The following is a 24,560-nucleotide window of genomic DNA, read 5'->3' as shown; positions in this document are numbered from 1 at the left end:
TCTTCGCCAGCGCGGATTACGCACACCGCTACCGGGAATATTCCTTTCTAATGTGCGTTCACTGGCCAATAAACTGGATGAATTACAACTGCTGTTGGGGAAAAACAGGGACTTCTACTCATCGGCTGTTTTGTGCTTCACGGAGACATGGCTGTGTGGATTAATACCGGACTCTGCGCTGCAGCTGGCAGGCTTCCAACTCTACAGAGCGGACAGAGACACGGAACTTTCCGGCAAAACCAAAGGTGGAGGAATCTGTTTTTACATCAACAGTGGCTGGTGCAACGACGTGACAGTGATCCAGCAGCACTGTTCTCCTGACCTGGAATCTCTCATCATAAACTGCAAGCCTTTTTATTCACCCCGTGGGTTTGCTTCATTCATTCTGGTCGGTGTTTACATCCCACCGCACGCCAGCGTGCAGGACGCACAGCGCATGCTCGCCGATCAGATACTGTGTGTGGAGCGGATCAACCCGGACTCTTTAGTTATTGTCCTAGGTGACTTTAACAAAGGAAACCTCACTCGCGAACTCCCCAAGTACAGACAGTTTATTAAATGCCCGACCAGAGAGGAGAACATTCTGGATCACTGTTACACCACAGTCAGGGATGCTTATCACGCCGTCCCCCGTGCTGCACTGGGACTCTCTGACCAAGTCATGGTCCACCTGATTCCTGCTTACAGGCAGAAACTAAAGCTCTGCAAACCTGTAGTGAGGACGTCAAAGAAGTGGACCAGTGAGGCTGTGGAGGATCTACAGGCGTGTTTGGACTCTACTGACTGGGATGTATTCAGGACTGCTACCAACAGTCTGGATGAGTACACAGAGGCTGTGACGTCATACATCAGCTTCTGTGAGGACTGCTGTGTTCCATCATGCACTAGGGTGAGTTACAACAATGACAAACCCTGGTTCACAGCCAAGCTCAGAAGGTTAAGGTTGGATAAGGAAGAGGCCTTCAGGAGTGGAGACAAAGACAGATTTAAAGAGGCAAAGTACAAGTTTAGCAAGGCGGTGAAAGAAGCTAAACGACTGTACTCTGAGAAGCTCCAACACCAATTCTCAGCCAACGACTCTGCGTCTGTCTGGAAAGGGCTTAGGCAGATCACCAACTACAAGCCTAAAGCCCCCCACTCCTTTAACGACCAACGCCTAGCCAACGACCTGAACGAGTTCTACTGCCGCTTTGAAAGACAGAGGGACAGTCCTGCAACCATCCCCCACAACACCTCCCAACACCCCCAGCTCCAGTGTTTCACCTCCACCTCCCCCACCTCAGCAGGGGCCTGGGCATCTCCACCAATGCCCACCTTAAAGGTCCCCCCCTCCAAATCCCCACCCACCTCAGTGTTGACTCTTTCCATCCACGAGAGGGACGTCAACAAACTCTTCAGGAAACAGAATCCCAGGAAAGCAGCTGGTCCGGATTCTGTCTCCCCATCCAGCTTGAAGCACTGCGCTGATCAGCTGTCTCCAGTGTTCACAGACATTTTCAACACCTCATTGGAGACATGTCACGTGCCAGCCTGCTTCAAGACCTTGACAATAATCCCTGTTCCCAAGAAGCCATGGACCACAGGACTTAATGACTACAGACCCGTCGCCCTGACCTCTGTGGTTATGAAGTCCTTTGAGCGTCTTGTGCTTTCACACCTGAAAGCCATCACCAACCCACTCCTGGAACCACTGCAGTTTGCCTACAGAGCCAACAGGTCTGTAGACGATGCAATTAATCTGGCCCTCCACCACATCCTCCAGCACCTGGACTCTGCAGGAACCTACGCCAGGATCCTGTTTGTGGATTTCAGCTCTGCCTTCAACACCATCATCCCGGCTCTGCTCCAGGAGAAGCTCTCCCAGCTGAGCGTGCCTGACTCCATCTGCAGGTGGATCACTGACTTCCTATCTGACAGGAAGCAGCATGTCAAGCTGGGAAAACATGTCTCCGACTCACAGGTCATCAGCACCGGATTCCCCCAGGGCTGCGTTCTTTCTCCTCTGCTCTTCTCCCTGTACACAAACAGCTGCACCTCCAGTCACCAGTCCGTCAAGCTCCTTGTCCTTGCTGCCACGGCCAAGGACAAGGGCAGACTGCAGTGTGTCATTCGGTCTGCAGAGAAGGTGATTGGCTGCAATCTTCCATCTCTCCAGGACCTGTTCGCCTCCAGAACTCTGAGGCGTGCAGGAAAGATTATGGCTGATCCCTCCCACCCCGGACAGAAACTTTTTGAGTCACTCCCCTCTGGCAGGAGGCTGCGGTCCATCAGGACCAGAACCTCACGCCACAAGAACAGTTTTTCCCGTCTGCTACTAGCCTTATCAACAAGGCCCAGAGCCCCCCCCCTGACACTCTGACTCCTCACACTCCTCCTCTGCCTCTACATGTCACATTATCATTACATCCTTTTTATGCGTTACATTAAAGCCCACATAGACCGGAAGCTCCAATTAACGCTGCGTTTGTGTGTGTATCTGCGTCATTACCTCATTTATGAAACCCTAAAGTTTCAGAACAAACAGTTCAGCCACTGCTGAGAAAATAGTGTTGTATTGTTTTCCTCGGCTCTGCGAAGCGGATCGGCACTTCCCTATGCTGATGATGTCATCAGTATACCTCACCACTCCTCTCAACACCGTAGCGCCTCCCGGTGCGGGCACTAGTCCGGGCACATCCGGTTGCGTACATTCAACCGCAGAAGAAGAAGAACTACTCTCGTTGTAGCTGCTGAGATGCAGAACGTCCACCGTGCCAGAGGGGGAGCTGTGTATCTGAGAGCTGGCCTATCTATTACGTCACTTCCAGGTACCTGGCCAATCACAGGACAGTAGAAAAGCTCTCGTTGGCTGGCCAATCACAACACAGTCCTGGTTCTGGGAGTGTGGTTTTGGTCTGAAACAACGCGGCTGACGAGAGCGTCAGTGAGGAGATATTTTGATCGGCTCGTCTGCAGCGATTAGGAGGATTTTAACCATGAAAACAAGTTAATATATGTAAGTAGACCTCCATAACTAACATATATGTGTGATACAAGCATTCTATGTCGCCTTTAACGTCATTACTGTGAACTTTTGCACCTGGTGAATATTTCACTGTTACTCACTTACTGTCCAGCTGTACTGCTATTTACTGCTCTTCTGTAGTGCTCTTTTTCATCTTTAAAAAAAAACAAAAAAAAAACATTTATATACTGTTTATATACGTATACTGTTTCACTTAACTTTTTTTTTTTAATTTTGTATGCTTGTTATGCACCAATGACACCAGAACAAATTCCTTGTATGTGCAAATCAGACTTGGCAATAAAGCTCTTCTGATTCTGACATCGAATCATCGATGATTTTCTTGATTAATTGAGTAATAGTTTGGTCCATAAAATATCAGAAACTGCTGGAAAAATGCTGATCAATGTTTTTCAAACCTGGAAATAATCAAGTTCTCAAATGTCCAAAAAACATTTGAAAAAAGAGAAAATGAAATGAAATAAGCCTCTAAAATGATTAAACGATGATGAAAATAGTTGACAGTTGACTTAGTAAGTGATTAATCGAGTAACTGTCTCAGCTCCGATTGTTTAATTATGTTTAACTCCATCAACAGCAACTGGAAACAATAGGAAACCTAATAAAACTGCCAATAAAAACAGACTTTTTTTTAGCTTTTGTCACCATCGTTCACGTCACAGCGGCTTGTGTGGACGCTCCTCCTCCGCTGTGTCGGTCACTGCTGCTCCGTACAGAATCCATAGTGTCTGGGACAAAGTGATCCATGCGCCTGCTGCATTATTCATGCGAGCGCGGTGCGGGTCCGTCCGGGACCTTACGTCTACAATGTCAAGGACTGTCTTCAGCTTCGCCTCCACAGCAGAGCAACAACGCAGATAAATGTCAGGGACAGGAAATAACATTTAAGAAAAAAAAGCAATAACATCAGTACAGTCAGTCCTGAGGCCTCTGAGGTCACGACCTTCAGGTTCAGGTACAACCACCTCGCCCAGATCTGACTGTAAAAACGTTTCTACACTATAACAGTCGAGATATCTACAGTTTAAATGCCGTCACATTGATAGATGTGTGGTTGTATCACTAAGTCGAAATGACTCTGGGACGTCGGAGCGTGAAATATTTCGTTCACGTTGACGCAAGTGACACAGACTTACCACACGGGGGAGCAGTAGACCAGTGAGTCCTGTGTCCCTGTGTGGTTAAAAAAAAAATGAGTTTGGTGTGAGCGAGTGAACGGATGCAGATGTTTGCTTATTTATAGTTTCCTAAATAATGTATCCTGGATGTTCTTTTTAAATAAATTCAAATGAGGAATTTGTGTTAAAGTTGAAAATGTGAAGACATTTATTGATAATAGGACACGCCAAATTGAATTGTTCTTCTAGGAAACATTTAAATATAGATTATAGAGAGAGATGACACCTCAGTGAACACATGTTCACAGTCGTTTCAGACAGAGCTTCACAGAAAACCAGGTGAAAAGTGAAGGTCAGCGGCGACGAGTGACGTCACAGACACTCAGGAATTATTCCTCTGAAATAAAACAACCTAAGAACACTGCAGCTAAAGTGGATTTTACTGTTTTACTCATATAAAACAAAACTGTTTTATATGAGGCACAATACAAAATACATTTGCCACTTTATTAGGTACACCCGTTGGCCTGCTTATTAAAACAAATATCTAAACTAGCCCGTCACAGAACAGCAGCTCAACACACGGACGCACGTAGACGTGATCAAGACGAGGTGCTTAGGTTCAGAACGAGGAAGAAAAAGCAATTAATACGTGAATTTGAACGTGGGATTTTCATGCACAACTATCTCCACAGAGAATGTCTGGGGACAAATGGATAGAATATCCAGTAAGTGGTAGATTTCTTTGAAGAAAAGGTTATTTTTGGACACCAGAGGTTGGAGGAGAATGACCAAATACCAAATAACACTAATACTTGTATCTTATTCTTATAGTTTCCACCTCTTTGTACAGCTGCAAATATCTTCTTTAACATCTTGTTTTTCTTCATGTGCATATTCTGCTTTTAGCTCATATTTTCCATGTCTTATATTTAACGTGCCCGAGTTGTAAAGAGCTGATTTACCCGCAATAATGTCAGTTTTTGGATCAATAAAGTCCATCAAGCCATCTCTCTGAAATCACACCACTCCATTGGGTGCCTGTAAGTACATATGTATTTTTGTACCTAATTTTACGAACGTGAAACATTAAAATAATAATAATCCATGATCATATAACAGTAACAATAAAAAATTACACTTGTAAAATGCCTGTCAATGTCCCCACTGTAAAATAAGTAAAATAAAACACCAACTATGTGTATTTTAGGACATTTTGAACACATTAAATCAACATTCACAAACATACAGCATTTCCTTGCTTTAATCTGGCGAGTGACGGCTGTTTTGACGCACAGACAAAGACAGAGACCGACGAGGAGCAGCTTCTGATATTCATTTCCGCTGATAATGTGTTACAGTCAAAGAGCGATGAAGTGTCCACTTGTTGTCGTCATTTGAAGAGTTTGAACTTGCGCAGCAGAGGCTGCACAGTCTCTTTAGGATACGGCTTCAGCGCCAGACACGTGGGGAAGTTCTCTGGCTGCTCGACCCAAAGCTTGTGGGAAACACCGGCCTGAGTCAGACTCTCTGACAGACCCGAGAGCGCAGCCTCATCTGGAGCCTGGAGACGACACAATAAACACACACACTGAAGCCAAGATGGTTTAGAATTGATGAGTCATAGACTGTGTACAGATGTGTTTACAGACTTTAGATTTAATACCAATAATGCAGGTGAAAATAAACCTTTTACATTCTGGATTGAAAAAGCTGAAATACAGAAAATACCTCATATTTGCAATATGTGTGAGGGAATCTTGTCAAACAAAATGTCATTTAAAATATTTGTATTTTAAAAATAAAGGGCTTATCAGCAAAAACGTGTCGTTGCTAGAAAAATGTGTTCTACTTTACTGTTATCTGTTGATGCAATTTTTGAATCCGGCTTTAATCTTATAAGTCAATAATACGTGTACAGTTAAGTTTCAGGGTTTTTTTTCCCATGTAATTCCCCACGTAATGCTAGTTTGGCTAATTAGCATAACATTCCAACGGAGGGTAGGATAATTTCGACTAATGCGGTAAAATAGTCCAACTTGGATGAAAAATATTGCCGAATAACACATGGAGCCGGGATACATCTTCATGTCTAACTGTTTGAGCTGTATAAATGTTGTTCTCTTGGTAAATGTGTATAAAAGTTAAAATGCGTGGATATGTGAATGAGGTTTGGCGTGACGTGTCGAGCTCACCCCAAGCACCACTTTGTGCATGGAGTCCAGCTCCGCCAGGTAGCGCTGCGTGTCCGGGTCCGCGTAGTGCAGGTGGATGGCGGCGGTGGCCGCATGGCACGCCTGGGTTATCACGGCTCCCAGGGGCCACGATAGTTTGTGGACCAGATCCGAGCGGACCACGACGTACTGCACGAGCCGGCCCGGAGACCCGGCACCCGACGCCGCCATTTTCAGGGAACCGAGTACAGGAACCGCTTTGTTTATTTTCCGGTTCAAGCCGCTGTGTGTCTCTCTCAAACAGACGCAACACCTCCCTCTGGTGGTTACTGTTAGAACTTCATGATAAAACATGAATTAAATGACATAAATTAGTACAAATATGTATGAAGAAGGTTTTATCCTCCATTTAAACCCCACACTAGACAAATTTACCCACATAAATTATCACAATTCTGAAATTAAACAAAAACAACCTTATTTTATTAATATAAAAATGTAAAAAATGTTATATGGAACAGCTGGGCAAAAACACTCATTTATGTCTGGTCTGTCAACATCTTTACAAAATAACTGCATCAGTTTTATGTTATTTGACAATTTAACTATTTAATTAAGTTCAAAGTAAGCTTAAATCTGCATTTAATTGTAAAAAATATATTACAGTGCACATTTTACGAAACAAACGACAAACAAACGCGAGTAAATGTCACAATAGTTATTTATTAAGCATACACATTATAATATAAATATAAAATATGCTATTTTTGATCTTTAAAATTGGTGAGACATCATTATATCTGTGTTTTAGACAGACGACCATACAAACATTTTTTTCTTAATTTAATTAATATTCTACCAAAATCTGCTTTAAACTTCTACGCTGCCTGAACAAACTGGCCATGATGACGTCTTCCGACTGATCCAGGATCCGGTCCTGGTCTTAGATCAGCCCTCCTCCTCTACTACGTGCGGTATGCAGTGGCCACGCCCACGTACAGAGAGAGCGAGCGAGAGAGAGGAAGGGAGAGAGCACAATAACCTACCATTTATTTCTTTATATATTTATATTTATATACGGTTTATTTCTCACTGTCGTCCATCGATGGAAAAATTTAGCAGCGTGAAAAAATTCATCACTCGTCTTTTTTTTCTTCTTCTTTAGTTCCAAGAAACTGCGAAATAAGTTAAGAAGTAAATAAATAAATAAACATCAAACATACGGAGAGAGAGAGAAACTCGTCCACAGTGAAATCATCAGACAGAACTAATCGATCAGTCAGGATCGGGTTCAATTCACTTCCTGCTCGACTACAAGTCGGTCGTTCCATTTTTAACCGAAAGTGAAAATTAATGACATCGAGTCCTGTGTGTTTCAACGACGGTCAGACCATGACACGACACTTTCAGACCATGACACGACACTTTCACGCATTTAATGTGACACTTTCAGACCATGACGCAACACTTTCAGACCATGACGCAACACTTTCACACAACTAACGTGACACTTTCAGACCATGACGCGACACTTTCACGCAACTAACGTGACACTTTCTGACCATGACGCAACACTTTCAGACCATGACGCGACACTTTCAGACCATGACGCGACACTTTCACGCAACTAACATGACACTTTCTGACCATGACGCAACACTTTCAGACCATGATGCAACACTTTCTGCCCATGACGGATTGAAGCCATGACGTGACAATTTCTGTCGACTGAGTCTGCAGCGAATCAAGACCATGACGTGACACTTTATGTAGACCGAATCTGGAGTGAATTGAGAGCATGACGTGACACTTTCTGTCCAACTGAGACATGACGTGACACTTTCTGTTTACTAGGTCTGAAGTGATTTGAGACCATGACGTGACACTTTCTGTCAAATTGAGACATGACGTGACACTTTGTTTACCGAGTCTGAGACCATGACGTGAGTGACACTTTCTGTCGATCGAGTCTGGAGTGAATTGAAACCATGACGTGACTCTTTCTGTCAATTTGAAATTATGACGTGACATTTTCTGTCGACTGAGTCTGAAGTGAATTGATCCCCAAAAAACTGTTTAATGACAATAAAGAACAAAGAGTTTCTTCTTTTTTTGTTGTAGTTTTTTTGTTCCTTTAAGTTTCTTTTAAAGTTTGGTCGACATGCTGAGTCCTCGCGTTTGCAGGTTTGTGTTGTCAATCAAAAGGAAAAGTACTGAGCGAACCATTCCTGGCGCTGAGCGTCCGCGGCGTCAATGGTGGCGTCCTTAGTCTCAGGAGGGCTTCAGCATGACACAGCAAAAACAAAGAAAAACACATTTTAAACACATTAATACACATAAATACAACATTATACTTTTACATCACTATAATTTCTCACAAAAAATACATTGACAAGACATTTTTTTTCTTTAAAGAATGTATAGAAATTTCTACAGGAAACTGTTATAGTTTGTTTATTTTAACTATATTTACAGTTTTGTAAATTTTTGACATTTGTATCTTGATGCTTAGAAGTTTTGTAAATATTTTAAGCTCATTTTAAAGTGTGTAAATATTCATTTTATTTTGTATAGTGTCATATTTCTTTGCCTAATTTTATTTGCCTGAATAATAATAACAATAATAATACTAGTAATAATGACAATAATGCCTTTTGCTATAACTTATGCACATTTTAAAACTAAAACTATATCTACAAACATATTCTAAAAATAATTCTGTTCCGTTTATAATATGTAAAAAATACTTTTAAAAAGTACTTTTATTTTGATAGGTTAAGTCCTCTTTGCTGATGACTCTGTATTTTACTTCAGTGAACACAGAATATCTGTAAATAACGACGCACATTTGTTTTTACCAGATTCTTCTTCTTCTTCTTGGTTTTTAACGGCGGCTGGCCACCAACGTTATGGGGGCATTACTGCCTTTTTACCAGATTAAAAGTCTGTTTTTTTATTTATTTCTGCCTGTTTCTGTTTATTTCCGTTTAGAGTTATTTGAATGTGTACTGTCCTGTTTTAGCCACAGGAGGGCAGCAAAGTCACAGTAACAAAAAATCTGTTCAGCGTTCCATTTCTCTCTTGTAATGGATTTCTTTTATCTCTTTTTCATATTGTTTAGTTCTCTGGACTAAATAGAGATAATAAATAATTGTATTTAACAAAATGATGACACAGGATTTTGGCAAAAAACTAAAGTAGTAACAGTGCATTTTCTATACATTAAATCATAAGATATGTCACTTGAGGTTACTATAGAAGACAAAACAGACTTATACTTTATATAAAGAACTAGGTTTTGCTATAAAACTATATCTTTTTTAACGTTTTGCTGCTAAACTGTAGCATTGGTTTCATGTTTTAGAGAATTGAGAGCACATTGATATTTCTGCCTTATAGTCTAATCAATTCACATAAGGTTTCTTATCTTTTATACGTTGATTTAAGGGTTTAAGAGACGTTTCTAAAGATTAGGACAAAGACACAAGTGAACTACCTGTCCTCATACTGTCATTACTTCGCTGTTTTTTAGATTTTGAAATGATTACACACTAGGACATAAACTACTGATTCATTTCATCATCAGTTCAACTGTTGGTATATTTTAAATGAGTTGTTTGGTCCATAAAATGTAAAAACCAGAAAATGTGGAAACATTTTGAAAATTAGGGTTGTTTTGTCCATAAAACCAAAAACTATTCATTCTTAATGATTTATTTGAAAATATCCACAATAAGAAGCTTAAAACGTCTAAAAACGTGCTTTAATTCAACCCACTCAAACCAATTAATTGACGAGTAAAATTAATTAATTAATCAGTGCAGCCCTAGTGGCCACAGCAGTGAAGCGTATTAATGTATATAACATTTGTATGCATCTGTGTTTGTGTGTGTACTGTGTGAGGTCCATGTTTGAGAGCACATTTTGAGCTTTAAAGAGGTTTTTCATGGTTAAGACCTGGTTTTAGGGTTAGAGTCAGGTTAAGGGTGAAGGACAGGCACTTAGTTGTGATGGTGAAGGTTAAGGTAAGGGGTTAGGGAATGAGTTATGTCTATGAGGTGTCCTCACTAAGAGTGTGTGTATGTGTGTGTGTGTGTGTGTGCTTGTTTGCGGTGCAGCATTTCAGTTCATTCTTTACACAAAAACATGCAGCAGAACGGATACAGAAAATATCCAGATCATGCTCACTCACTCACTCACTCACTCTCTCATATGCCACACATGTTATAAACCAGCATACTGGTGCTTTAAAGCACCGTTTTTAACATGCGAACACACAGACACACACACGCACACACACTGCATGTCTTTATGTGCACTGCATGTTAAGTAACCACAGGAAGCAATCAGAGCACAGCAACTGTGAAGCCATTTTCAAGATAAGAAACCACACACACACACACACACACGCGCACGCACACACACACACACACACACACACACACACTCACACATACACACAGGAGCGTCCGTTATAGCAAAAGACAATATCTACTTCATTATATGTCAAATTTCAGCGTGACAAAAAACTGTTTATTCACTAAAAATAATCCACCTCGAGGAGGAAAAGTGCGGCGTGTGCAACATGCTGGATATTCAGATGAAGATGGAGGTGAAGAAAAATTCAAAATAAATGACACAATTCATCATCAACAACAACAACAACAACAACATGACAAATATAAACAATAAGTTGTTTATCTTCCTGAACAGAAAAGAGGGGGAAACATCATGCCGACTGTTTACACCTTCAGACTGACGGAGACATAGCGGTGGAAAAGACAAATAAATAAATAAAAGTCAGAAATAAAAACATGCTCCATTTGCATTCCAAAGCCATTCTTCTAAAGCCATTCTCTGAAGCGTCGGTCGCTTATGAAGCGTGTGTTTATGTCACGATGCTGGTTCATGTTTTATCTCTGCTGGTTAAAGAGTTGTTCAGCAGGGAAAACGGAGTGAAATATCTTTTTCACCTGAGAACATACATTCATATACAGTTTAAAGTGTGGGGTTTAATGCTAAATGCTAAATGCTAAATGCTGCCACTAAATAGCGGAGCTGACAAACTGTAAATTTGACTTAACATGACCGCAACATGTCATTGGTGTACATAAAAATATCTTAAGATTTTGAACATTACTTTGTTAAAAAAATGTAATTAAATTAAAAAAGTGAATATATTTCATATATAAGTCCATCTGCAAACGTTAGCATGTTAGCTAGTTCACTAGCTGAGTAACTAGCTTTGTTTAGATGTACTATTTACTATAAGCAGTGTGTTTGTTTGTTTTTTTAAACAAAAATACTCACTATGTATATTTTTTTTTCAACGCAGAAGCTAACCAAACATGCTGTACGACAATTTTGATAATGTTAGCAACTCTGTCCTGCTTTGCTAACTGTGTGGTGAACACAGCAGCAAAACCTGAGCTAAATATGAGGCACTGTTTTTCAGCAAACTTGTAAAATTTGCCAAACACTTTATCATTTATCCTTAAATGGCAACATTGCACTTAAGTTCTCTGCTTTTACATGTTTGTTACCCTCTTCCCTGTTGTAAATGAAGTATTTTTGTAGAAAATTCAAAGCGTTTATATTTGGAAAATTAACAAAAACGGCATAAATGACGAAGGGAGAGATAATGTGGCAATTGTGGTGGAGAACAGTTGTTTTTTGGCTATAATAATACATTTCACTGTGTTTTCTTGCTGCATTCACTAATGGCACAATCAGATGCTGAAATTATCGCAGAGTATCATCGTGAGATCGTGCTTTAAAAAGCTTCAGCACATTGAAAAAACACTTCATTAACATGCTTCAAGGTTGATTCACAGCTAGTAACTCTACACGCTAATCATCAGCTGCTAACTATTAGCCTGGGACTTTGTATTTTAGATAACTTTCATACTGTTCATGAAGCCATTAAGTGCTTTTTTAAGGTTCTTGTCAAATCAAGTCAAATACGAGTATAAAACTAGCTAGCTACACTACAGCTACACTTAATTCCTCCAATAGCGGTCCTTTCAACAGGCAATAATTCGATTTATCGGCTATATATGGAACATTTAAGCGTTTTTCCCCCTAACACTTGATAAAATCAGCTTCACATGTCAATAATCACTTTTACGTCATTAGCATGTGAGAACGGACACGTTTAACACCAGCTACAGGGAGTGAAAGCTAACATCCAGTTATAATATGTTTTAAAAGCCTTTATTTTTTTACACATAATGATTTTTTATAAATCCTTTTGTTTTGTGGAAGGGCCAGTCTTGGCACGGAAAGAGGAAAATGTCAAATATTAGTTATGTCAAAAATAACTTAAAGTTAGACTCTCGTTATGAGTCAGAATCGCTGAAAGTGCTTCCACCTCTTTAACTCACAGGTATTTCTTACGGGAAATAGAGGCTGGATGACTGATGCATGGACTGACCAGCTTGCTGCCCCGCCGGGGGCTGAAAAGGTCTCACCTCATGAATTTCTTGGGTTCGGTGGGAGGGGTCGGTGGGGGAAGAGGTTTGGTGGAGTTGAACTCAAGGTGGTGGAGGGGGGAGTTGGGGATGGGCTCTAGACGGCTGGACTGGGTTGGGGGTGGGGGCGGTGGATGTGGTGGGTGTGGGGGCAACCCGCTCCCCGATCCCGTCACACCCATGCCCACGCCCACGCCCACGCCCGCTGCCTCCAAAGCCCTGAGATTAGAAGAGCTGCTCAATCTGCTGGCTGCTGTTTTCTCACTCTTTTTCTTTTGCTACACAGACAAAAAGAAAAAGGGAGGGGCACCAGGGTCAAAAAAGGGAAAGTTTGAAATAATAATAATAAAAGATAAGAGGAAATGGAGGGGAAATGGAGCAGAGGTCGATAGAGTCCAGTGGGGAGGAGGGGGAAATAAAAAGAGCAGCGTGCTAAAGTGACCATGTCTAAATGCTGAGGGAAGCAGATTGAATGGATCAGAGTGAGGACGGGAGTCGCTCAGCGTCACTGGCTCTGAGCGGATGAGCAGAGATGTTGTCAAGGCTGGAAACATCTCACACTAAACACATGGCTTGGAAAGCAAAGGGAAGCAAAAAAACGTCAGAGAGAAGAGTCCGGACTGGGCGGAGGAAGAGTCGCTCGCAACGTGGAAACGTTGATACACACACACGTATGAGTGAAACACAACACATACACACACACACACACGTGTTACAGCAAAGAACAGAAAATACCGAGTGTTCTAGAACCTCAGAGATACTGATCGTCATGCAGTGGGAACCATTCAACTCAGACAAACTGTGAAGTGTGACGTTTAAGGTGAACTGGGAACGTTTTTTATTGCTTCATTTCCTGTTTTTGTGTATTTTTTGTGGAGGGTGGAGCTCAGTTCAAACAATGTGATGTCATATACTTGCATGATTTCACACCTTTATAACATTTTTACACGAGATTTAGCCGATTGTTTAGCCAGGGATGATCAAATGTGATCAGACCACACTCAATTATGCAAATTATCATTCATTAAATGATAATCAATATCCACATTTTTACTAAAATATTAGCAACTTTTCAATTTCAAACTACACATTTTTGCAGTAATTCTCTTTAATACACGTACGACCACACAATAGTCAAATAGTAAATTTTTAAATTAAAAGCTAAATTTTCTTAATTTTACAACATGTCAATCACGCATATTTCCATGCTAAAGGTCTTTTTCATCGAAGTTGAAGACTGATTTGCTTCAACAGAGATCCGCATAGAAAGTTAAGGTGATTTAATTGATATGAAATGAGATGGAGTGGATATCATCTTTGCTACGTCGTTTTAAATAAAGCGGCCGGCGTTCTGTGTGCGGCGAGTCACGCGACGTCCGGTCCTACCTTGATGAGTGGGTTGATAACTCCTACGTTGGGACTGGCGTTAAACACTTTGTTGAAGTTGGTCTCCCTGTTGACGAGTTCGAGTTGGTAGAACTTCTTATCGTCCTGAGGGAGAGGGGAAAAAAATCGAGTTAGCTTAATGTTGCTGCTTCAGAACATTAATTTCTACCGTGATAACTTTTCTTCCGGGGCCTAATTGCTCTGCGGAACACGCCGTGGATCGTCAAACACCAGCTCAGGACTCGGGAAATTTCAGTGGCACCGGCTTCTTCACCATGACAAATGAAAGCTGATTTGATAAAGTCACCTTTAAAGATGTGATTAGTGCAGTGAGACTGCAGCAGCCTTGTGTTATAGTGCGGTGAAAAGCCCAGCTTTAATGATGTAAAGTAACTCTGGGCCATGTCCATGTGAAATGATGAAATATGGTCATCTTCGGACTAGAACGGCACTCAGTCGAGCACGGACACACCTCCACCAAGGCCGAACAATGTGAAAAAGTTGCATACAAACCTAAATGATTTATTCGTTATGAAGAACCCCCCCCTGTACTCGACCATTAATCTGCACTAAAAAGTGATGTGTTCTTCCCAGACCCAGTGCTAATCCCCAAATGAAGATTAATGGGAGTCGTTTTGGCAGTTTCTACGTACTCCAAACAATAAATAAACCATAAAATGGATTCTGGTGAAAATATAACCTCTTTGTTGGAAGAAATAAGGTTTTGAAGATAAGATTTCTAAGTTTGCCCTTTGCTAATATCCAGGTAGTGGAAATGCACACATCACATTATTTGGTGTTATTTATTGAAAAAAGATTTGGCTTTGCCTCTGTGCTTTTACCACCATAACACCAGTCAGTTGATCACTGAACTTCATACAAATGTGGTGTCCCTCAAGGCTCTATCTTGGATCCAATTTTGTTCTCATTAGCATATCATTTTTTTTTTTTTATCATTTATTATTATTATTTATTGGATGCCAAAATATATTCAATGTCTGCAACACATTGCGAGGGCAACAATTTCTGATCTTAAAAATCAAAAAATTAAAAAAAAAATTGCATCCAAATCAAGGGTTTTTGTTTAATTCTGAAGCTTTTTGTCATGTTTGAGAAATGTATTTACATTATTGGAGCTGAAATGTTTACATCAGCTAGATCCCACATGCTAACAAGTCAATGATTGGTTATATTTGGGGAATCTTGAAAATTAGACTGGATGGGAAAAAACTCCCTTAACCTAAACCTGCTTAATTAAAAAAATCGTATGCTTGTATGCGTGAAATCTGATTTATTTACTATTTTTTTTTTCCACATGTACTCATGCTACCACCTACCACCAGTTTCTTGACGAGAGATTCTCTCTCGGAGACCATGTCTTTCAGCTCCGCGATGATCTGAAGATCCTCGGGACGACTTTCCCGATTCCTGAACTTATCCTCTGTTCCCTCCAGCCTGTGTGGAAAGACACGACAAAACCCCCAAAAAAAACATTAATATTCCAAATCACAAAGATCAAAACAGACTATGACAGCACAGTCCAGAAAAGATAAAGAAGAGTTTAGAAACACTTTGTCACCCGTGTTTTACATACCATCACTTTTACATTTTGATCCACTGGATCCAGAAGAACTTTCTGTAAAGAACTTTACCTTCTTATAGCTATTACCATTTTACATAAACATGACAGAATTCATCCTGATCTGTTAAGTTGTCACTGAGATATACACATATACACATCTGAACTGCAGCCAAATCCATATCTTCTACTTAGTCCAAATTCCGTTAAAATCCAATGAGTTTTGACAGAGATAAAGATGAGTATTTCTTAAAAACTTTATATTTTTCATGATGCCATCAGTGGGTAGATTCTTACCAAAGGACAGGACAAACGTACAGATGAACCCACACTGATGAAAACAAAACCTCCTTAATGTAAGGTAATAAATGATCTATATGTAAATACAAGTACTCCTTTATGTTACTGCAAAAAGACGACTGATTCATTGGCTTTTCCACTTTCATTATAATGATCTATAAAAAGGTGACTGTGTTTTTTTCTTCGTCCTCCACTGATCACAAAAACTATTAAAAGGTTGTAATTGGAACCCAAAGATGCAGCAGTGCTACTTTTCTCTCCTCTGGCAATAGTTTTTTCTCTCTGTGAATTATGACCACTTTCAAAAAAACAACCCATTATAACTTGGGGTTTTGTTTTATTTTCCGCTCCAACCTTCAGAGATACCTCCAATTTCTCCTCAAGCCTCTGAGTCATTTTACATCCGCTGACATTTCCCCTCTAATGCAACACATGCTATATATCACTGAACAGAATGAAACGTTCCTCAAGCAGAACAAAACAATCATAAATAACACAACGGTCACCTGGTGTTTGACACTGTTTTTGGGGGTTAAAATTGTATTAAAATGATATTTAAAGCATTTACAGACTTAAGAAAATTTAACAAATGTAGTTTGATTGGGTTTAATCTGTTTGAATTTGACGTGTACTTAACATGCTCCTACGTCCATAAAATACAACAAATATGAAACATAATTAAGTGTTTTTTCTTGTCTGAGGAAACTACAGCAGCTCCTTCGTGATGAAACAGTGTGGCCGTCTGTGTGACATTTATTTGACGGGTTCTGATCATTCTCGAGAAAGGTCAGGCACCAGAGAAGACTATCTCGCAGATTAACCACTATCTTGCTGTGGACACGAGTTCTCTCCAAGAAAAATGGTCCCATTTATACTCTACACCAGTGGTTGTAAATGCAAAAATAAACAGCAGCTGTCGCGGTTTTTGTTAAAAAACTCAGGTAACTCTTGTGATGCCTTGTTTTATTTGTTGATAGCAGTGAGTCTTTGGTACTTTTATGTTTGTCAGACATGATATTTTGTTGTACAGATGCCGACAACAGGAACGCGATCAGGTATAGCCGCTAATAAATCTAATAAGCTTAATAAATTTAAAGGTGGACCCCCTGAGGCGGGAGTTTGGGCACTAGGTTGGGAACCATGGCTTTCGTCCATCGCTGACAATGACGTGAAAAGGAGCAATACCACCGGAAACCATGGGAAGGGGCAGTATAGAGTCAATAGTCTAATCAGTAAGAAAAACGACAAAGAATAGTCGTTATATGGGCTTTTAAAAATGGCTCTGAAGAGTGTCTCTTTAGAATTATATACATCGACATGAAGTTAAATGTCCATGTTTGGTTCGAGGACCCAACTGGATTAGTGAGTTGTCAAACGCGCAGACATACGGAAATATTGAAAATGTTGCTTGTCACAGATCTTGTTCATCGGCAACGCCGACCAGTAATTTCCTGTTAATGGGACGACCAACAGTAAATAATCTTACATTCCGCCGCCGTTTGTTGGTACTCGACACTGCCCTCTAGAGGACGTACTACGTAAATGTTCATAGCAACGCGAAAGATGGAGATAGCGTTTGGGAACCGACGTAAAATGGACGAAAATGGAGCATAAATGGGGCCTTCAGATCGTTTTGATACTGTCCATCCCATAATAACAACAACAAACCACAACTGATACAAGTGTCTGTTTAAAAGAAAACCAAAGCAGCACAGCGTTGTTATCTCCACCCTCCAGAGACTCTGTGATTTGTGTGGTGTCACTGGTTCCACACAAACCACGAGAAAATAAAAGACGAGCGGTCGCTGCTTTCATAAATTTAACAGTAAAGTTTGTGCACTTCTCTTCTCTCTCTCTCTCTCTTACATGATGGATTCCAGCTCCACCGTCTGCTCTTTTAAAAGATATATGAGTCTTCAGAGTTTCAGTGTTTGTCGCTCAGAGTCTCACTGGAGAGATTTGACTGAAAATTTAGGAGACAGTAAAAGTTTCTGTTTTATGAAGTGGCTTTTTTTTATACACAGAGGTGGATTCACGCCGCTGCTCAAAGACATGACCAACAACACAGAGCCAAGAAAAACAAAGCCACACGAATGTGAAAATGAAAGGAAAAACAGCATCAATGAAAAACAAATAAAACAGACTACATGAGTGTGAAAACTGTTAGACTTGGTGAAAAAGTAAAATTATATAATAAAATTAACACAAAACATGTCAAATTAAAATGTATATAAATGAAAATAAATAATAACGTGAGGCGTGAGGTCAGATTCTGTTGGATAATTTGGTTAAAAAGCACTCGTGTACCGAAAAACTGCAATTCGAAGAAAATAAAAGATTAGAAAGAGTAAAATAAAAGAGATTAAAGAGATTAAATACAAAATAATCTGTAAATGTAAGACCAAGTTAAAAAGTAACATAATGCAAATAAATACAAAATATGTGAAATAATGAAAAAAATGATAATGATTTTGTGAGATCAGATTTTTTATGATAGTTTAGTTAAAGGCACCTCTGAACAAATGCTTTCTGTTCAGTTTTTTCAAATTTAAAGAAAATAAAGGAGGGTAAATCGATGAAACATTTAAAAAAAGCTTTAAAAAAATGTAAAACTATACTAGATATGTAAATGATGTAACATCTTGTTAACAAAACAGCCAAATACAAATAAAAATAAACACTAAATAATACAGAAAATCATGAAAGCGACACTATAATGATGAGGTTAGTTTAGCTAAAGCACAAAAAATTTAATAAAATAAAAGATTAAGAGGAGCAGAATAAAAGAGGTTAAACAGATTAAAAAAAGGTAAAATAGTTTGAAAATATACTGTATATTAGTTAAAAACAATAAGATTTGGTTTAAATGAAATATAATACGAATACAATAAACACAAAATATGTAAAATAATTACCTATAATGATGGTGTGAGCTCAGATTTTGCAGGATATTTTCCTCTCAGTCTAATTTTAACCTGTACATGAGGGCAGTGAAAGCATCATCACCGTTGCCATGGTAACCTGCCGTTTCATACACTGCCTGTAGATGCCTGGGTTTGCCAGCTGTTTGATTTCAGGTGTGCAAGACGCAATGACGTGAGCTGTGAGACTGCAACAGTTGTCATGGCGACCAAAGACCCAAGCAAAAACACTGTGTGTGTGTGTGTGTGTCACGCTGCCCCCTAGAGGAGCAGACGATGAATCACAAACACCGGACAAAACATTTTCATGTAAATATTCATGAAGCTTAAATGCTGAGGTTTTCCCAGCGGAGTGTGTGTGTGTGCCGTCACCACGGTGATTAATTAGGTGGAAGAGAGAGAGACAGACAGAGGGGGCGTTAGTTAATGAGATAAAAGAGATTCATCTCTGAGGGAACGTCCCACAAATTCAGTCTTCAGTGAAGAAACTTAAAAAGTTAAAGAATATTTAAAAAGTGGGGACTTTTACATATATATATCAGCTGATATAATGTATATATTTCAAATATATAGAGAGGAGAGAGTGTGTACGTACAGGATCTGCAGGGCAGAGATCTTGTCCTTCAGCACTTCCTGTGCTTTGTTGAAGTCAGAGAGCATGTTCTGTGTCTCTCTGCTGTGGGCGGAGCTTAGTTCAGACAGTTCCCTCTCGTGTCTCTTCACCAGCTCCTGTTCATGGACACTGATGAGACAAGAAGACAGAATTATTAATAACACTGTTTGACTGCTGCAGCAATTATCACTACTCACAATTCTTTCTTCTCTACTATCACTACTACTACTATTACTACTTCTACTATCACTACAACTACTACTATCACTACTACAACTACTGCTATCACTATTACAACTACTACTATCACTACTACTACTATTACTACTTCTACTATCACTACAACTACTACTATCACTACTACAACTACTGCTATCACCATTACAACTACTACTATTACTACTTCTATCACTACAACTGCTACTATCACTACTACAACTACTGCTATCACTATTACAACTACTACTATCACTACTACTACTATTACTACTTCTACTATCACTACTACAACTACTACTATCACTATTACAACTACTACTACTTCTACTATCACTACTCCTATTACTACTACTACTATCACTACTACAACCACTACTATCACTACTACTACTTCTACTATCACTACTACTATTACTACTTCTACTATATTACTACTACTATCACTACTACTACTATTACTACTATTACTACTACTATTATTACTACTACTACTATCACTACTACTATTATTACTACTACTACTATCACTACTACTATTACTACTACTACTATCACTATTACAACTACTACTATCACTACTACTACTATCACTACTACTATTACTACTACTACTACTACTATCACTACTACTATTACTACTACTACCCCTTCTACAACTACTACTATCACTACTTCTACTATCACTACTACAACTACTGTTACTACTTCTACTATTACTACTACTACTATGACTATCACTACTACTACTACTACTATTACTACTTGTACTATCACTACTACTATTACTATCACTACTACTACTACTATTACTACTTCTACTATCACTACTACTATTTCTACTTCTACTATCACTACTACTATCACTTCTACTACTATTATATACTTCTACTATCACTACTACTATTACTATCACTACCAGTTTTACGATCACTACTACTACTACTATTACTAACAGTTGTACTAATACTACTATGACTACCATGTTGTTTATGTAAAAACTAGCATGACGTCACAGTAACGTTCACTGTTAGCAGCCTTCAGCACAGCTGTTACCATGGTTACACATCACAGATTCCTATAACCTCATTAAACCAGTGCTACACACCCTTCACTTCTGTCTGGGTCACATGACGATGATGAAACTTGACGTCGTCTTTGTGCGACGCTTTATTTTGGTAACTCAGATAAACTGAGCGCGTTCACCTGCTGTTTGTCACAGTTTCAAACGCGCGTCACATCCTCTCACGAACCAGCGAGACGTCACATTAAAGCTCGGGGACACGGAGGCGCACACGAGGAACGCGTCACGTTTGATTTATTCTGAGCGCTTTAATCAGGACGTGGAGACTGATGATCCACAGAGATCCACGCAGACAAGAGACGGCGACGTCACAATCAAAGCCACCACCAGGAACTCCAGTTCATTCTTAAATGTGAACATTCTCTGGTTTCATGATAACAAAACAGACGTTTGAGAACATCAATATTTCCAGCTTTGGTAAACACTGATCGACATTTTCTGAACCAAACATGTCCCCAAAAATGTCCCCAGTGTGAACTCAATAAAGTCTAATCCAATTTAATCTAATCTGAAACATATACAGTGTAAAAATCTTATCTTCTTATTGCGATGCATTAAATGTCGATCAGTCTTTATCAAACCTGGAAATATTGATTATCTCAAATAATAATAATTTGTGACATAAAACAAGAAAACCTGTGAAAATATTCACTTTTAAGAAGCTGAGAAATATTTTTTTAAAAGATTTTTCATTTTTAAAAAATATTTTATATTTATGTCTTGTTTTGTTTTAATAATAATTTGTTGTATGGAGCAAAGAAAACAGAATATATTCACATTTAAGAAGCTGAAAAATAATTTTAATGATTCAAAATAAACCCCACACACAAACTGATTAATCCATGATTAAAATAGTGGAGGATTCTTATAGTAAACGGATTAATAATTGATTCATCAGTGTAGCTCCATAATAAACTATTCATCTGGTGGTGATTATATTATATTATACAGTTTAATATAAACTGAGGTGATGGCCATGGTCGTCATAAAAGACGATGAGAGAAGAGGACGAGGAAACATGGACGTCTGTCTGTCTGTCTGTGAGTCCCTGAGGGGACAACATCTTCTCTCTCTGCTTCATCTTTAGTTTTTTATCAGTCTATTTTTATCCTGTGATTCAAGACGAGAGAGTGTTACATAATATAAGAGAGAGAGAGAGAGATAGAGAGAGAGAGAGAGAGAGAGAGAGAAACAACCATCATCATCACAGCAGAGCTGCAGCTAATGATTATTTTAACCATTCATTCTTAAATAATTGTTCTTTATCTCGTCTGTTTTTCACTCTAATCTGATTAAAGTGTAATTTACCTACTAATAATCTGCCAACAGTTAAGTTAATCGTCAACAATTTTGATCGGTTTGAGTGTTTCTGTGATTTTTCAGCGTCTTAACAGTGAATATTTTCTGGTTTCTTTTGCTCCTTTTAACAAAGAAATCATTCAAACACGAGACCAAACAATCAACAGATGAATGGATCGTGAGCATGAGTCGTACCGTATCTGTTGATTGGCTTCGCTGCGGATCTTCAGCACCTCTTTGCCTTTGAGCTCCAGCTCTTTGGTGAGCGTGCTGATGTTCTCGTTGAGCGTGTGGATCTGGTGATCCAGCTGAGCGATGTGGTTCTTCCTCCTCGACACCTCCTCCTGCAGCTCCGTGATCCGACCCAGCAACTCGCGCTCCTGCAGCAAACACAACAACAACAAACAATACAACAACAACAAAGAAGAAGAAGAAGAAGAAGATAAATGTGTTTATTCTCCATTTTTCAGTTTGTCCTTGAGAGGAAAAGCTTCTCCTGCTGTGGAATATTAAACCTTTAACCACTTTAGTGAATGAACACAGAGAGGATTATAAATGCTGAGAACGCTGATGTAAAACGAGTCAAACGACTTCTTTATTCAACGCAGCAGCTTTGTCCTTGTGTTTAACCTGCACAACATCATTTATGCTCATTACAAAGACGGACGTTACATCATTTCTGGGGTAAAATGCGACAACATGGGAAATATGAAATATGAAATCAAAGTATAAAGAGTGTTTTTCTGAGATCACAGGTCACTAAATAACCTTCCCATTTTCTCACTTTGTTATGAAACACAACAGATGTTCTCAAAGTAAAATGTGGAACTTTTAAAGACAAACACAAATGTTTTTTAAAAAGACTTCCGTAAACGCCACGTTTCAAAAAAACATCCCAAAATGACCGTAAAGCTTTAAGGGGGCGGAACTGCAAGTGATTTGAATGATTTCAAGTTCCGCCCCCACTCTTGCGGTTTGCATAACCTTTGTTTATTCTTTTATTGTACGACTTCTGACTTATTGTGTATCTCTGCAGGATTTGGACAACTTTAAGCCCCCCCTCCGGCGAATAGCTCCACCCATTTGTAGTCCCGCCCCCCGCTCTTGCAGTTTGCGTAACCTTTTTAAGCTTTTGTTTTACGACTTCTGATTACTCGCCAATTTTGTAGGATTTGGACAAGTTAAGGCCAACCCCCTCCCCCCAACACACACACAAATCTATAGCCCCACCCACTTGTAGTCCCGCCCCCTCACTTTTGCAGTATGTTGCGTAAGTGTGACCTAACCTTAACACTCGACACGCTCGACCTCAAATGACCCGGGGGCCCCAGAGTGTCTAGTTTGGTCAGTAGGGGGCGGTCAAGTGACAAAATAAAAATCTAACTTTTTGAGAAAAAGACATTGAAATAATAACATTTATGATGATATTTCACTGAATTGCAAAGTAAAAGTGTTTGTTTTGACATTAAACGATAAATAGTTCACAATATAAACATATTTATGATGAAAAATGAACATACGGAGCCACCGTCGCCTACATCTGTGAAATTAACCATAAAGAAAGCTGTAAAAACAGCTCTTTTGATATTTACACGTCACATACGTGAACGTAGGTGACATCTCACACCATTAAAGTCTAAATCGTTGATTTTAATGACTGTTTTTTTTCCCCTCTTTTAAATCAAACTCATGACAGAACAAAGACTGGGTAACAGGAAAAAGATGAGAGCGCGTTCACTCTGGTGGCAGACGAGCGTGGACGACTCACTGAGATTTATTTCCCTTTCCCGTCGCCGTGTCACCTCTCTTTACTCCTCTCATCCATTATCATCCCTCTCTCTTTTCTCCTCCTCTCTAAAACCAGCAACAGATACCATGAACGTGTCTTTGCTCTCATTTTTTTTTAGGTCTGTCGGTGAAAAATAAATCAGGTTTTTTAAATATTTATCATCAGGCCGAAGCTGGAGATTCATCCAGTCTCTGCTCTGAATTAGATTCTGAAATCCTGATGATGTGATGGAAATGGACTTTTATTTATTTTATATATAAAGAGAAGACGGATGATATGAGTGACTGACTGTATATAACAGAGCTATAATAAACTAAAATCTATCTATAAAAGGCATTTTATCTGGATTTATCATTAAATTTATAATATTTATCACATTTTACACATTTTATTTCTACCCTTTTAATTTATTCTTTTGTGCTTTTTTAAATGTTTCTTCACTGTTTTTTAATGATAGTATGTTTTTACTTCTTTTATTTAAATTTTCCTTATTTCTTGCTTATATTTGCTCAGTTTATTCAGTTAAGGTTAATGATGATGACACAAAATGAAACGCACGATCATCCGTCTTGATTATTTTCTAATT

The 24,560-nt window shown here is 39.2% G+C and overlaps 2 protein-coding genes across 3 annotated transcripts in view; both read right to left on the bottom strand.

The window, feature by feature from the left end:
* Nucleotides 1-5,389: 5,389 nt before the first annotated feature.
* Nucleotides 5,390-6,561, bottom strand: ptrhd1 (peptidyl-tRNA hydrolase domain containing 1). Its single transcript, XM_058612541.1, has 2 exons — nucleotides 6,339-6,561; nucleotides 5,390-5,707 (listed from the first exon to the last, which is right to left on the bottom strand). The coding sequence occupies exons 1-2, from the start codon at nucleotides 6,546-6,548 to the stop codon at nucleotides 5,537-5,539; spliced, it is 381 nt and encodes a 126-aa protein (XP_058468524.1). The 5' UTR covers nucleotides 6,549-6,561; the 3' UTR covers nucleotides 5,390-5,536.
* Nucleotides 6,562-7,026: 465 nt separating this feature from the next.
* The window catches only part of fam184ab (family with sequence similarity 184 member Ab), a 132,216-nt gene continuing 114,682 nt past the window's right edge, over nucleotides 7,027-24,560 (bottom strand). Inside the window, exons 17-22 of one of the 2 annotated variants that reach the window (XM_058613872.1) lie at nucleotides 22,381-22,565; nucleotides 19,569-19,715; nucleotides 15,511-15,628; nucleotides 14,174-14,278; nucleotides 12,788-13,065; nucleotides 7,027-8,597 (exon numbers count right to left, since the gene is read on the bottom strand). In XM_058613872.1, coding sequence (XP_058469855.1) covers nucleotides 8,516-8,597; nucleotides 12,788-13,065; nucleotides 14,174-14,278; nucleotides 15,511-15,628; nucleotides 19,569-19,715; nucleotides 22,381-22,565 — 915 coding nt within the window. In that variant the 3' untranslated portion in view covers nucleotides 7,027-8,515. The remainder of the gene's footprint in view (nucleotides 8,598-12,787; nucleotides 13,066-14,173; nucleotides 14,279-15,510; nucleotides 15,629-19,568; nucleotides 19,716-22,380; nucleotides 22,566-24,560) is intronic. The other variant, XM_058613873.1, reaches the window with a different exon arrangement.

Source organism: Solea solea, chromosome 17 (assembly GCF_958295425.1).
Source record: "Solea solea chromosome 17, fSolSol10.1, whole genome shotgun sequence".
Taxonomy (NCBI): Eukaryota; Metazoa; Chordata; class Actinopteri; order Pleuronectiformes; family Soleidae; genus Solea; species Solea solea.
The sequence above is the reverse complement of the archived record's forward strand: the minus strand, read 5'-3'. Positions and strand labels throughout refer to the sequence as shown.

What these genes read in the sequence shown, in the direction of transcription:
- ptrhd1 (XM_058612541.1), bottom strand. Translation starts at nt 6,548, where the DNA reads ATGGCGGCGTCGGGTGCCGGGTCTCCGGGCCGGCTCGTGCAGTACGTC. An exon ending in TGCACAAAGTGGTGCTTGGG is followed by an intron (nt 5,708 to 6,338) that starts GTGAGCTCGACA and finishes TGTCGTCTCCAG; the next exon opens with GCTCCAGATGAGGCTGCGCT.